Here is a 12765-nt window from a genome sequence, read left to right on the forward strand (position 1 = left end):
TGGACCCGCTAGAAAGCCCATTTACTTTGTTAATTAATAATATATATCCATTAACGTATCCATAACGTATGATCAAGGAAACTTATTGGTAAAAAATCACAGGATACGAAAAGCCGTGAATTTATGCGATATTTTCAAAAAGCGGAACTACGCCGATATATACCACACGACAAGCGATTTCTTGGTATTTTGGTTCACCTCGCCAGGGTCACACTCCACGCAACCTCTGGCAAAAATCTACGCGAAAAATATGCCATAAAAAGCGAGAATCGAAGGTGTTTATATATCTTTCGGAGATTACTAAGTGCGTAGCAGCCGCGGGCCGACCAGTGCCCCACCAACCACCCCCCCAAGGACACAGGGAAAACCGGCAGGAAGATGGCCGATCCGCTCAGTCTGCTGCGGCAGTACAACATAAACAAAAAGGAGATTGTCGAGCGCGACAGCCAGATTATCTTCGGCGAGTTCTCCTGGCCGAAAAGCGTGAAGACCAACTATCTCAAATATGGGTAAGTGGGGTCACGACGATCTTCTGGTCTACCAGCAGTAACCACTTTCTCCCTTCGCTTAGCTCCGGCAAGAAGGGCGCTCCACGTGAGTACTACACGCTGGAGTGCCTGCTGTACCTGCTCAAGAATGTGATGCTGCAGCACTCGGTCTACGTGCGACAGTGCGCCGCCGAGGACATACCCGCTGTGAATCGGCCGGATCGTAAAGAGCTTTTGGCCTATCTAAATGGGGAGACGCCAACATGTGCCAGCATCGACAAGAGTGCCCCGTTGGAGATCCCCACCCAGGTGAAACGGGCCGCCGAAGGTGAACCTTCCAGCGTTGAGGTGGCTGCCAAGAAGGCGCGCTTTGAGGAGACCCAAGTGCAGAAGGTGCGCGAGCAACTGGCCGCCCGATGGGACGTCAACCAGAAGGAGACCGCTGTCAATATGGACAACATTAAGTCGCTGTCCGAGACGATGTCCGTGGAGAAGATCGCCGCCATCAAGGCAAAGCGTCTGGCTAACAAGCGAACGACAATCAAAAGGACGGACAATGACGAGACCATGGGCACTGATTTGCGTGCCATCCTGGACTATGATGTGGACTCCACGAAGGACATTATCAGCAGGGAGCGACAGTGGCGCACGCGAACCTCGATTTTGCAAAGCACGGGCAAGCTCTTTGCCAAGAACATCTTCGCCATGCTGCAGGGCATCAAGGCACGCGAGGAGGGACGCAATCGTCCACAGGTGCCCAATCCCATCAAGATGCCGGAGCCGGCGCGAATAGCCAAGCCACAGCCGCAGTTATCGCAATACAATCGTTACGATCAGGAGCGCTTCAATCGGCAAAAGGAGGAGACCGAGGGCTTTAAGATCGACACGCTCGGAACATACCACGGTATGTCGCTGAAATCCGTGACGGAGGGCTCCCTGGCTCAGCGTAAGGCGCAGGCTAATAACCTACCGGGAGCACCGGGTGGAATACCAGGAGCAGCCGCCGCTCGGCCCAAGGAATTGCTACCTGCGGCGCAAGCTCGGCAACTGCCCGCCAATGGTCCATCGAAGCGACCCTCTCGCACCCCCATTATCATCATACCGTCTGCCAACACAAGCCTCATTACCATGCTCAACGTGAAGGATATCCTGCAGGAGCTGCGCTTCATGTCCACCGCGGAGAAAAAGCTGCAGGGCTGCCAGCGCGACAGCGAAGTGCTGTTACAGGTGCGATTTAGTGTGACGAATTCTCTTCCAAATGGTTTATATACCAAAAGGTGTTATGGCACTTGTTTCCGAAGATGTATTCAATTTCCAATTAAACTATTAAAGAGCAGAGTGGAATACACCAATGCTAATTTATTTTCTCTTACATTCCCACCAAATAGCGAAAACGCAACAATCAGACTGTGTCTTACCGGGTGATAGACAATCCCATCAAGCTTTCGCAACAGGACTGGCAACGGGTGGTGGCCGTCTTCGTTATGGGACCCCAGTGGCAGTTCAAGGGCTGGCCTTGGGACGGCAATCCCGTCGAGATATTCTCAAAGAGTCAGTAAAATCCTTCCAAGCTCTCGAATTTGATTCACTATGTTTACCTTTTCTCCCCACCGCAGTTTGCGCTTTTCATTTGTGCTTTAGCGAGTTGAAACTGGACTCGAACGTGGAGCGCTGGTCGGTAACGCTGCTGCGACTCTCGCAAAACAAGCGACATCTGGATCGGGCTGTGCTCAGCAAATTTTGGGAAACTTTGGACAAGTAAGTGCCTACATTGTTACATTCCACTATTGTCCCATTGCAAAACAATTAAAATGTAATATTTTTAGATATATGGCCAAGTACAAGCCCGATCTGCGGTTCTAACCCTCACCGCACACTTAAACGTTCTGCTGAATAACGACACCTGCACAGTTTCCAATCCCACTCCGAAGTAGTTACCATTATTATATACAGTCTGTAACTTTGCAAAAATCGCCGCAAGTATGTTACAGAGTGCGTCCAACTTCCGTAGGAAAGACCAAGCCCAATCTGGGTCGTTTGGCCAATCCAAATTCCCGATTAGACCCTGTTCAGGACTCTCTCGCTTTTGGCAACCGCATTAGAAGTCGCAGGCCTGCGATGGTGCAAATAAGCCCAAATAGGCAATTAGTGGTTAAGATAAAGAGTTTTTCGTTCGACTTGTACAATGTAAACTATAAAACACACGAATCCGAAACCAAGTAATTTGTATTTTTAGTGATAATAAACAGTTACATGCCATTTTGTTTCGGTTATGCAACAAGAAGGTAACATAATTGGCATTTATTTGGCAGTCATCAGGGATTAATTGTAGGATTACCTACAATTATTTAACCTTTTCAAAGGTTATATTTAGGACGATAAGAACTCCTTCATACCACCCGCCGTTGAAGTCGCCAAACAAACGATACTACGCCATAGTAGTAAGACTTCATTATCTCTGTTTATATTGCGAAATACGTTTGTATGTAGTGTACAATTGTCACGTTAGCTTGTGGTTAGTAACTTTACTTTCTTATATAGGTTAGCGATTAAATAAAAATACTATAGCACGAACTACTCTGTGGCATTTCTTGGCGAATCTTCATGATGACTTGCGGTCGTCGAACTGCTTCCTAGCCGCCTTTAGAGTGTTGTGCATCAGCATGGCCACCGTCATGGGGCCAACGCCGCCGGGAACCGGTGTGATGTGGCCGGCGACCTGGCGCACTTCTGTGAAATGAGAAGAGACAAGAAGATTACAAAATGAATCAATCTTATCCGTCGTTAATGATCTAAAGGATCAGCAACTCACCATCGAAGTCCACGTCTCCGACTATCTTAAAATTGCCGGTGCTCTCGTCCTTGATGCGGTTGATGCCCACGTCGATGACACATGCTCCGGGCTTCACCATATCCTTGGTGATTAGACCCGGCTTGCCCACAGCGACCACAATGATATCCGCCTGCCGGCAATGGCGGGCCAGTTCCTTGGGCGGTGTGTACCTGTGGCAGATGGTCACCGTGGCATCCATTGCCTTGGTGGCATACTTGCCATCCGCGTGCAGCAGGATGGCCATCGGGAGGCTGACATTTTTGGAGCGTCCCACCACCACGGCATTACGTCCAAAGGTCTCGATTTTCGTGTGCTCCAACAGTCGCTTGACTCCCAGCGGCGTGGCCGGAATATTGGCGTCCATGTCCAGGGCCGTACGTCCGATGTTGACCTCATTGAAGCCATCCACATCCTTGTCCACATGGACGGCATTGCAGATGATGCGCTCGTTGATGTGCGCGGGAACAGGCAGCTGCACCAGTATCCCCGAGACCTGTGGATCCTTGTTCAGATCGCCAATCAGTTGCAGCAGCTCTTCCTGGGTGGTGGACGCGGGCAATCTCTTTGTCTCACTGGAGATGCCCACCTCGCGGCAGGCGACCATCTTGTTAGCCACGTACTTCTCGCTAGCCGGGTCCTCGCCCACAATGATGGCCGTGAGATGGGGCTTAGGATACCCAGCAGCCTCCATTCCCTTCAGCTCTTGCGCTAGCTGGGTGCGCACCTCCTGGGCTATGGCCTTGCCATCGATGATTTGAGCCATGTTGCTGGAATGGGAGCATATTATTGAATTGGATGAGATTAGAATGTAATATTTTAGTCAAAGCCATATTCCTGAATCCACATTAATCCACATAAACCGGGAATGTCGCCCACTGATAAGGCTCCCTGGTGAATCCCCGGCAGTCACTGCGGTTGCGCTACAGTAATTCCCCCAGATCACACACTTGGACGCATAAGGGTAGCGTGTGAGTCACCCACTTGTTTACCAAGTGAAGCGCGCGAGCGGCAGTGGAAAAATTCTATGTGGTTCCCCCTTTCAAAATGTACTTTTTTTATGGCTACGTTCTGCGTGATCTCATGCATCGCACCGATTGTAATTGTTTAAGGAAGCAAGTTACCATTGCTTATAGATCTATTCTGATGAATATTTAATTTTCCTGGGAATGTTCAAAGTAAATAAATAAATGCTTATACTTATGTATGTTCAGCTGATTTGAAAATGAAACTTGCGACAGAGGTAAGAAATCTGAAGAATCCAAGTTCAATAATTTTTCATTCCATAAGAGGCGTGTTTTTATATGAGTAGTTGTAAGTCTAAGGTACTTTATTGATCAACATTCAATACATAATCAAGTGGTATCATCTCTGAGAGAGGATGGGTTAACCCGAAGCCTAACGTATGTCTCGATTCAGTAGAGCATAAGCCTGGGGATCGACTGTCTGCAGGGCACCAACAAATGTGGCGAACTCCGCACTGGCGCCTTTTTCTTTAAAGTGATTCAACAGGTCGTCCGCACCCAGCCATAAAAAGGTGAACTGCTTGAGATCAGACTGGCAGGCTAGGTGCTTCCATTTCGGCTTTTGGGGATCGGAACCTAAAGACTTATTCAGCAGCGAACAGAGCTGGTCGTAAATGAATTCGTCTTTGAGCAGAAACCACATTTTGTTTAGCAAGTCCGGATCCACTTCCTGTTTTCGACTACTGCTTAGGTCCAACTCCAGCGAATCCTCATCCTCCATCTTTATGTCCATTTGCTCGGACTTGATTTCCAGCTGACCAGCATCGCTGCTTTCGTCCGACGATGAATCGATCTCCTCTTTGACCTTACGTGGAATCCAGGTCATGGCCTGTTCCCCCTTCTCCGGATACACATTCTCCAGCAGCTGCACCACCCGGTTATTCGCCTTGTACTTGGCCAATTCTAAGGGTGTGTAACCGGCTGCATTTCGTGCCTGCAGGATATCGGTAAGGTTTTGATTTTGAGCATCCAAAATGAGCACCAACAGCTCCACACTTTGCTCCAGAACGGCCATGTGCAGAGCATTATTACCATCCATTGTGTTGGCCACGCTAATCGAGCTCCGATCATGGCTGATCAATTTCTTGGCCACATCGTACTTGTTCTGCCGTATGGCCATGTGCAAAGGCGTCAAACCGTCGTCGTTCGTCACCGAGAGGTCCAATTGTATGGTTGGCATTCCATTAAGGAAGCTTTCCACGCAATTCATGTGCTCCTCCTTGACTGCCAAATGCAGCGGGGTGTTTCCCGCTAGATTTTTCTGATTTGGACTGCAGCCTATACCCAGCAAAGGGCGAATGTAGTGCGCTCGGTCTTGCTGGCACGCCACATGCAGGGCACTATCACCATCCGCATTCAAGGCTCCGTTGACCAGGTCCTTTAGCTTGAAGTAGTTCATCACCTGTATCGTCTTGATGGCCTGCTTCAGGTTGTCCTTTTTGTGGCTGATCACCTCGTGCAAGAGCGTGTCATTATTGTTGTTCAGAGCATGCTCCTTAAACAACTTCTCCACTTGGAGGTGCGAGTTTACCATCGGCGTTCGGCGGTCCTGATCGAAGATTTTGAATATGTTGTTCAAGTATTCATTGGTAAGATTTCGAGCCGATGCCACTTCCGCCCGTCCATGGCCATCGTTCTGCAACACTCCCATGTCTATCTGGCACATCTTCTCGAGATCAGAAGTGTTGTTCTCGATAAGTTTGCGGAAAGATTCGGAACCGATCAAATCATCCAGATGCGTATCGCGTCCGAACTCCTGACTTATAGTCTGATCATGCTGCGAAAGGTTTATCAAGCCATTTGCAGGCTGCGCCAAGCCCAGCGTTTTGGGCAGATCCAGCGAGTTATTGGAGCTGAGAGTTCCCGAACTGCTGCTGTTCGCCGAGGAGCAGGTACGACGGCGTTTCCTGGACACAATCACGTTCCGTGGCTTGTAGCGGAAGGGCAGCGCCGGGAATGAGCGCTCATCGTCGGAGGGACGAATGAGCTCAATATACACGTTGACCTCGCAGTCCACATCCTTATCTTTGTACGCAGGTGTCTGGCACACGATGGCATATTGGTGGTGTACATCCGATTCGCGGAACTTTGCGTATGCCTCCCACACGGTTTCTCCGTCCTCATCCTCCTCGAAGAACCGCACCTTGATGTTCTTCTTGCTGACCTTTTCCACCAGTAGTATAAGCTCATCGTTGCCCATCACTCCGCCAGTGGGCTTGCTCAGGCGGACGATGCGCAGCTCTCCAGTTTGTGCTGACTTGCGGTTATTGATCGCATTGCTGTACACAGGCGGTGCAAGGGGCACCCATGCGCCGTTGTCCTCTATTTTGAATGCCTCGAAGCAGAGCCGCACCTAAAATGGGCGCATAATTATTAGTCACTGTATTACTTTTTTGGTGGGTTGTTTGCTTTTCAGTATGTTGATTGCTTCGATGCTCAGTTAATTTGCTCAGTTATTTTACTAAGGAAATTCTTTCAATTCAAGAACTGTATGATAATAGCTTGTGAAAAACACATGTAGCAAAACGAATAGATACTTTGGCCAAAGAGACTAAAAGGTGTCAAATGAAACCTATAATTAAATGAATTAAGCAGCCTAAAGTGAGCTATTAAACGTGTGAATAATATATGTAAACACATACACTTCATTGGAGCAAGCAACACAGTATTGTTTCACCCTTTTTTACCCACCTGGTTCAAGTTCATGTCCTTGCCCTCACGTTCCGTCTCCTGATGCAGCTCCTGGATCTGTTTGGTGGACAACTCGCGGCGATTCATCTGAAAGACCAGGCGATCCTGCTTCTTCTTGAACAGCTCTTCTTTTATGAACTTCTTGGCGGTGTGTATGATGCCCATATTGATAAACTGGGCCACATAGCCACGCTCCTTGGACACGTGCAAATCATGCGGATCGCACACATCCCGATCATCCTTGCGCACGACCAGCTGATGGGAATGTGGGCTGTCCAAGTTGGTTTGGAACAAACTGCACCGGATGACGGCGGATCCATCGTAGTTGCACAGTGTGACCTCCGGGAAGGTTTTGGGAGTCCGCTTCGAGTTGGCGCCATTAAGCGATCCATGTGTTCCATGCATCTCGCTCTTATAGCGAAAACGGAACTTCTCCACCGGTTGCTCCACGATTCGCAGCTGCGGCACGTGTTTGATATCGCCACCAGATGCCAGGCCATTTTGATGGTATCCAAAGTGCTGGGCCGGTGGTACAGGGGTTGGAGCGGACACAAAGTACTGGTGATCCATATACATGTTGCCAAAACTGGTGACATTAGCAACGCCGACACCAACGCCAGCGGAGTTGATTAAATTGGTAGCATCCAATTGGCAAATTCCGCCGTTGTTCAACAGCTGATGCTGGTATGGTGAGTTCGCCATTGGCGGTTGGTGTGGTGAATTGCCGCCGGGCAAATTGAGATTGGCGAAATCCGTTTGCAGGGCCATGGTTTCCGGGGAGTGGGCTGGCGACAAGGATTGGGTGGTGGAGTTGGGGGAGTTACCGCTGCTATAGCCACTGGTGCTGGATGCATCGTTCATAAACTGCACATTTTTACCCTTGTCCAGGTCGAAGTACTGATTCATGTTTGTAGTCCGTATCTATCCGATATTTCTGATTAATTGCGTCTTAACAACTCTAAAGTGTACCGCTGCCTTCGCCGATCGGAACGCTAATGATCGAAACGAGCTTCACCGATGGCTGACCATTCGTTTTAGGTACTTCCCCGATGTTCGACGGATGGGAAAATATCTGCGGCGGCCACGTCGCGATGACGCACGGGTTTTTCAGGCGCACCACTCAGTGTGATTTTTTTGATCGGCTATACTATAAACACTACAATTCTGGATTCGCGGGCGTTGTTTACACAACGAAACCACACACTGTTTATATGTATTCTAGCCAACTAATACATATGTATGTGCAAATGCATGGAATATCGTCGAGGCAAATCGGGAACTTTAGTGCGCCACTGCTGGAACGAAAATGAGCAAAGCACTTGGCGAACACAAGTAATAACGCTCACGAGTCGCGAGCAAAATGCTCGCTGCCCTGATAACAGGTTTAAGCAATCTGCGTTGAGCTTTTGGTTCAGCTTTTCACGGAAAGTACGGCTCCGATTTGAATACATAATTTCAACACACCGCACGCATACTAAAATAAAAACAAGGCAGAGCTGCCACCGTCAGGTAATCAAGTTGGGTGGCAGCACCTTAACTAGGGCTGGGAGAGTGCGCGATAGTTTGCTCCTCCTATTCTGCTTTCTTATAATATGCTATACTATAGAGTAATACTAATAATAATAATATAAAATTTATATAAATATAAAAATATTAGGATATTTAATAATATAAATATGTATATAACGCCTCTATACACAAGTACCGATTGAGGGTATTGGAAGATTCTTTAGAATATAAAGAATACATTTTATATACAGATACATATATGTAGCTTTCATTGACTTCTTCTGTAATGCACTTACGTCACGCACACATCTCTAGCGCACGCTTTGTTTTTTTTCGTTTGATATCACGTTTTATTTTGGACCCGTTTCACTTTCTTGTAAGCATACACACCTGAAGAAAGACTTTCCGGCATAATTCCGGGAAGCCAGGACCGCAATGGATCTTATAGAACGTCGTAACATTGTTTGGAAAAATTCAAACACCGGAATGTTTTTGTATCCCAAAACACTTTTGCGAAATGATAAAAACACTAAGCATGCGTCACTGAACTACATATGTATGTACATGTATGTATGTAATTTGCGATTCAGTCAGTTTCCACTCTTACTGGACGCACACACAATCCCACTCAATCAGCAATCTGTTGCCAGGCTGCAATTTCCAATTTATGTATGTGTGTTCGATCCCGTTGCACTTCTTTATGAGTTAATCAACCTGTTCCCTTCGCGTTCCTCTCTTCCTCATGTTGCCATGCCAGGTGTGTGTGTGTGTTAGTGCTTTTTCACCTTATCAGTTGGCGATGAGTTTTGTTTATTTTGATAATCAATTAGCAGGGAAAACATAAACAAATCGGGGTCTTGACTTTCCAATCACTAGTCTGGGTCTAGACTCGTGTTATAAATAGGCAGGCTATATTAGGCAGGCTCGTATTTATTAGTCCTAAATGCACTTTTAGGCGGACAGAGGAAAACTCTTTTTCTGGCTTGCCTATTTGCTCCTTAGATCACACGTGACCTTTAGAAGGACTATTCAAATTTCCTCGGAGGTCAATTATATGTAATGACAATTTCCAATTTTTGTGGGCTTAAATGAGACCATTTAGACTAGCAGCATACCTTTTTGTGACTTCCTTTGTTGGCCTGGAGAAATGGCGAAATTTTCCTGCTGGAAAATTCGAACTGCACTGATTGTCGGATCCCGATGGACTGTATAGAATAAAACCGATCTTTTAATGGGCCCGGCACGTGTATATTGTGGATAAAAGCTTTTCGCTCCAGCGCACTACATTTCGTGAGCGAGAGAGCGCGACTTAGAAGTTTTTGGTTGCGAGAAGAGCTTTTAACACTTACCGATACAAGTTTTTATCCAGAAATATCGAAAATAAAGAGCGGATATTGTATAAAAATCCGTATTGGGAATTTGGCTACTGTAACAATGGCGAAAATTTGCTCAAAATATGCATTGTTCTGAACACATTTTATTTCTCAATAAAAATAAATATAGAAAAGTTCGCTTTGTATTTATTCATAAAAATCGTAAGCTCGTGGAAACACCTTACGTTGTTCTTATAATCAGTTGTACGGTTTGGAATATGTGCTGTTGTAAAATTTCCGACACGAGTTGTTTTCCAATAGATTGTTTTTCTTCGACGCGGCGGATGACGAAATTTGATTTCCGATTGCTGCACTCGGAGATTGAAAGATGACATGAGATTCCATTGGCCGGTGACGACAATTTGCTCCACAGGGGGGCCACCAACGTCTCCCACTGATAAGCCTTTGAATTCAGCACCCTGATCGCCCGATCGCCCATTACCTATTCCATAAGTTATGGAATTGATGCACAAACGCCTGGTAACTGGCGATTTTTGTTTTTAGCCAGGGAGGAAAAACAATGCAGGCGTCATTAACAATGTTGTTCGCGGACGAAGATTGCTCCCGTTTTGGGTTGAAAAACATGTTATTTTCGAAAAGAGATAAGCCGAGGAAAGTGCGAGTGGACTGCCCAATGGGTGCCCAATAGGAGTGTTGAATCATTAGCATGCTATAACAACCTTGTTTAATTTAAGAGTAGAATTTTTCCCCGAGCATTTTTCTTTGCTTTGTTTTCGACCTGCTGCCTGCTAAATATTTGCGTTGCAAGGACGTGCGACAGAGAATTTTTGGGAATACATTGTTAATGATATTCTAAAGCTTGAAGTATTGTTCGAATTTTCAAAATAGGAATATTTTGGTAAACATTGTCCTTCAGTAATCATAATATACATATTTGGGAGAAGCACATGGCATAATTTATATACCATGTTTAATGGTTAATAGAGTTCAAAAACTCACCTTGTGAATCGCATTTTGAACGTAGTTTAAATGTTCTTTTAGTAAGTTAAATTGTTTAATATGTTGTATATAATTTAATGCCCTATCAGCGTATACTCTTTTAAAATTGTTAAATATTGTTACACTTTTTGTTTCAGAGGATTCTAAATAGAACTTTCTTTTGCACTTATCGCATGTGAATATTTAAATGAAACGGGTCGCAGCCCATTTTATGCCTCTTAAAACGGGTATTTTTTAGTACCTTTTGAGTTCGAAAATTCGAAATGGGCCTTAGCAATAAATATTTCTTGGGTAGCGAAATCGCGGATTCCTCAATAAACTAAAATAAAACGAATAAGCGGTTGCATACGCACAATTAAATTTAATAATCTTGAACTTTTTGTAAACCCAACGTTTAATTTCTAAGTGTGGGATCAAGCGGTGCAAGTGGAGGTGCAACTTGTTTGGTATATTTAAACCAACGCCGTCTGGGCACACCGCAGTGAAAAGGAAAACAAGAAGTCGCAAATCGAATCACCATTGCAATTTTGAACACCATTCCTTTGCATAACTATTGCCAACGCAGCCGCATCTCTGATGCCCACAGACTGGCGATGAAGCCCCAGAGCAAGCGGAAGTCCTTCCCCTTTAATGCGCCTCCTCCGGACGGAATCATGGAGTTCGGATTCGGGAGCTGCAGCACCTTTGGCAATCCGGTGGAGAATGACCTGGTAAAATGGCAGCACAAGCGAAAATCCGAGCAGCCGGCACCGGCAGTGCTGTAAGCTATATCCTTCATACAACATCCCCATCATATACTAACCATAGAACGCATTGCAGACCACCCAAAATGCTTATAACCGAGGAGAGGATCACCCAGCATTTTAGCGGTCTATCGCTTGATCCAAAGATCAATGTATCCGCCTCGGCCGTTGTCAGCAACAACAACAGCGTGGCCAGCGTTACGGGCGGATTGGCCACGGATGATATACCGTCCACCAGCACTGGGAAGACCCACCATCCCAATCCCGCCTATCAAATGGCCGCCATGGAACTGGAGCAGAAACTGCGCAATGCCAATCGCATCGTGATTTGTGATGGCCTTAAGCCGGGAACGGGTCCCGGTTCTGCACCACCTGTAATACCACCGGAGTGGCTGATAAAATCCATACCACGTCCCTGCACCGCCTTGGTGCCTTGGCAGCCATCGCCCCTACAGATGCCGATGCCTGGAACGAAGATTGTGTCGCCACAAATCGTAGCACCCATGGCTGGCGCACCGGCGGTCCAGGAGTTGGATGACTACGACGACGATCTGGAGTTCTTCGAGAACAACAACACGTGCAGCGTGAACCTTAACAAGTCTGAGCAGGAGCACATGGACGAAGACCTGTAGCGATAGCCATATAAAAACCTAAAGCATAAGTATAAACGTGTAGATTTGTATATCCGTAACCGTAAGAACCCAGTTGATAGCATGCAAGAATACTCCGCCTCCTTATTTTGTATTACTATTGAAAATAGAAAGATGTATGTGATTCAATCGGGAATGTTCCGGAATATTCGTTATTTAAAGCAAGATAGATGACTTGAGAGACTCAACGGCGGACGTCAAACGAACACCTGGCTTAAGAAGAGTTATTCTACGAGCAAGTAACTAATTCATTATACTTTTTACATCAATTTATAAGCACTACTTAAAACACAAATGTATGTCTCTAGAAGGAGACTGCAGTACAGGGGATCGACGAGCTGAATCTACCTTATTGATTAAAATATACTTTATATTGTGTTTTAGAGTTGATTTTATTTGCTGATTACTAGAATTAGAACAAAGCAATTTTTGCAATGGTCTTGAATAAAACTCTGTAAACATAACTGAGTATGATATTGTTTTTTAATACACATAA

The 12765-nt window shown here is 46.1% G+C and overlaps 4 protein-coding genes across 6 annotated transcripts; 2 read left to right on the top strand and 2 right to left on the bottom strand.

The window, feature by feature from the left end:
- Positions 1-102: 102 nt before the first annotated feature.
- On the top strand, positions 103-2777 carry LOC6552454 (parafibromin). The gene is made up of 5 exons (XM_026982243.1): positions 103-509; positions 572-1715; positions 1877-2039; positions 2105-2246; positions 2315-2777. The coding sequence occupies exons 1-5, from the start codon at positions 379-381 to the stop codon at positions 2349-2351; spliced, it is 1617 nt and encodes a 538-aa protein (XP_026838044.1). The 5' UTR covers positions 103-378; the 3' UTR covers positions 2352-2777.
- A 153-nt stretch (positions 2778-2930) lies between these two features.
- Positions 2931-11090, bottom strand: LOC6552453 (bifunctional methylenetetrahydrofolate dehydrogenase/cyclohydrolase, mitochondrial). 3 transcript variants are annotated; one of them, XM_015154529.2, is made up of 3 exons: positions 10877-11090; positions 3301-4088; positions 2931-3218 (listed from the first exon to the last, which is right to left on the bottom strand). In XM_015154529.2, the coding sequence occupies exons 1-3, from the start codon at positions 10888-10890 to the stop codon at positions 3091-3093; spliced, it is 930 nt and encodes a 309-aa protein (XP_015010015.1). In that variant the 5' UTR covers positions 10891-11090; the 3' UTR covers positions 2931-3090. The 3 variants fall into 3 exon arrangements, with proteins under 3 accessions (XP_015010015.1, XP_001980871.1, XP_026838045.1); XM_001980835.3 differs by lacking the exon at positions 10877-11090 and adding an exon at positions 9659-9782; XM_026982244.1 differs by lacking the exon at positions 10877-11090 and adding an exon at positions 8934-9569.
- On the bottom strand, positions 4490-8529 carry LOC6552452 (nuclear factor NF-kappa-B p110 subunit). Its single transcript, XM_001980834.3, has 2 exons — positions 7035-8529; positions 4490-6696 (listed from the first exon to the last, which is right to left on the bottom strand). Exons 1-2 carry the CDS (start codon positions 7938-7940, stop codon positions 4717-4719), a joined length of 2886 nt encoding a protein of 961 aa, XP_001980870.1. The 5' UTR covers positions 7941-8529; the 3' UTR covers positions 4490-4716.
- A 206-nt stretch (positions 11091-11296) lies between the features above and the next one.
- Positions 11297-12647, top strand: LOC6552451. Its single transcript, XM_001980833.3, has 2 exons — positions 11297-11636; positions 11696-12647. Exons 1-2 carry the CDS (start codon positions 11470-11472, stop codon positions 12249-12251), a joined length of 723 nt encoding a protein of 240 aa, XP_001980869.1. The 5' UTR covers positions 11297-11469; the 3' UTR covers positions 12252-12647.
- Positions 12648-12765: the final 118 nt, after the last annotated feature.

This window comes from Drosophila erecta, unplaced genomic scaffold (assembly GCF_003286155.1).
Source record: "Drosophila erecta strain 14021-0224.00,06,07 unplaced genomic scaffold, DereRS2 tig00000000-arrow-pilon, whole genome shotgun sequence".
Lineage (NCBI taxonomy): Eukaryota > Metazoa > Arthropoda > Insecta > Diptera > Drosophilidae > Drosophila > Drosophila erecta.

Excerpts from the sequence above, each read along its gene's own strand:
- LOC6552453 (XM_026982244.1), bottom strand. The coding sequence starts at position 9,004 with ATGTTACGACGTTCTATAAGATCCATTGCGGTCCTGGCTTCCCGGAAT. Across the intron at positions 4,089-8,933 it reads GCCGGAAAGTCTTTCTTCAG|CAACATGGCTCAAATCATCG; the intron begins GTGTGTATGCTT and ends CTCCCATTCCAG. Across the intron at positions 3,219-3,300 it reads CGGAGACGTGGACTTCGATG|AAGTGCGCCAGGTCGCCGGC; the intron begins GTGAGTTGCTGA and ends CTCATTTCACAG.
- LOC6552452 (XM_001980834.3), bottom strand. The coding sequence starts at position 7,940 with ATGAATCAGTACTTCGACCTGGACAAGGGTAAAAATGTGCAGTTTATG. Across the intron at positions 6,697-7,034 it reads AGGACATGAACTTGAACCAG|GTGCGGCTCTGCTTCGAGGC; the intron begins GTGGGTAAAAAA and ends CGCCCATTTTAG.
- LOC6552451 (XM_001980833.3), top strand. The coding sequence starts at position 11,470 with ATGAAGCCCCAGAGCAAGCGGAAGTCCTTCCCCTTTAATGCGCCTCCT. Across the intron at positions 11,637-11,695 it reads CAGCCGGCACCGGCAGTGCT|ACCACCCAAAATGCTTATAA; the intron begins GTAAGCTATATC and ends AACGCATTGCAG.
- LOC6552454 (XM_026982243.1), top strand. The coding sequence starts at position 379 with ATGGCCGATCCGCTCAGTCTGCTGCGGCAGTACAACATAAACAAAAAG. Across the intron at positions 510-571 it reads ACCAACTATCTCAAATATGG|CTCCGGCAAGAAGGGCGCTC; the intron begins GTAAGTGGGGTC and ends CCCTTCGCTTAG. Across the intron at positions 1,716-1,876 it reads ACAGCGAAGTGCTGTTACAG|CGAAAACGCAACAATCAGAC; the intron begins GTGCGATTTAGT and ends CCCACCAAATAG.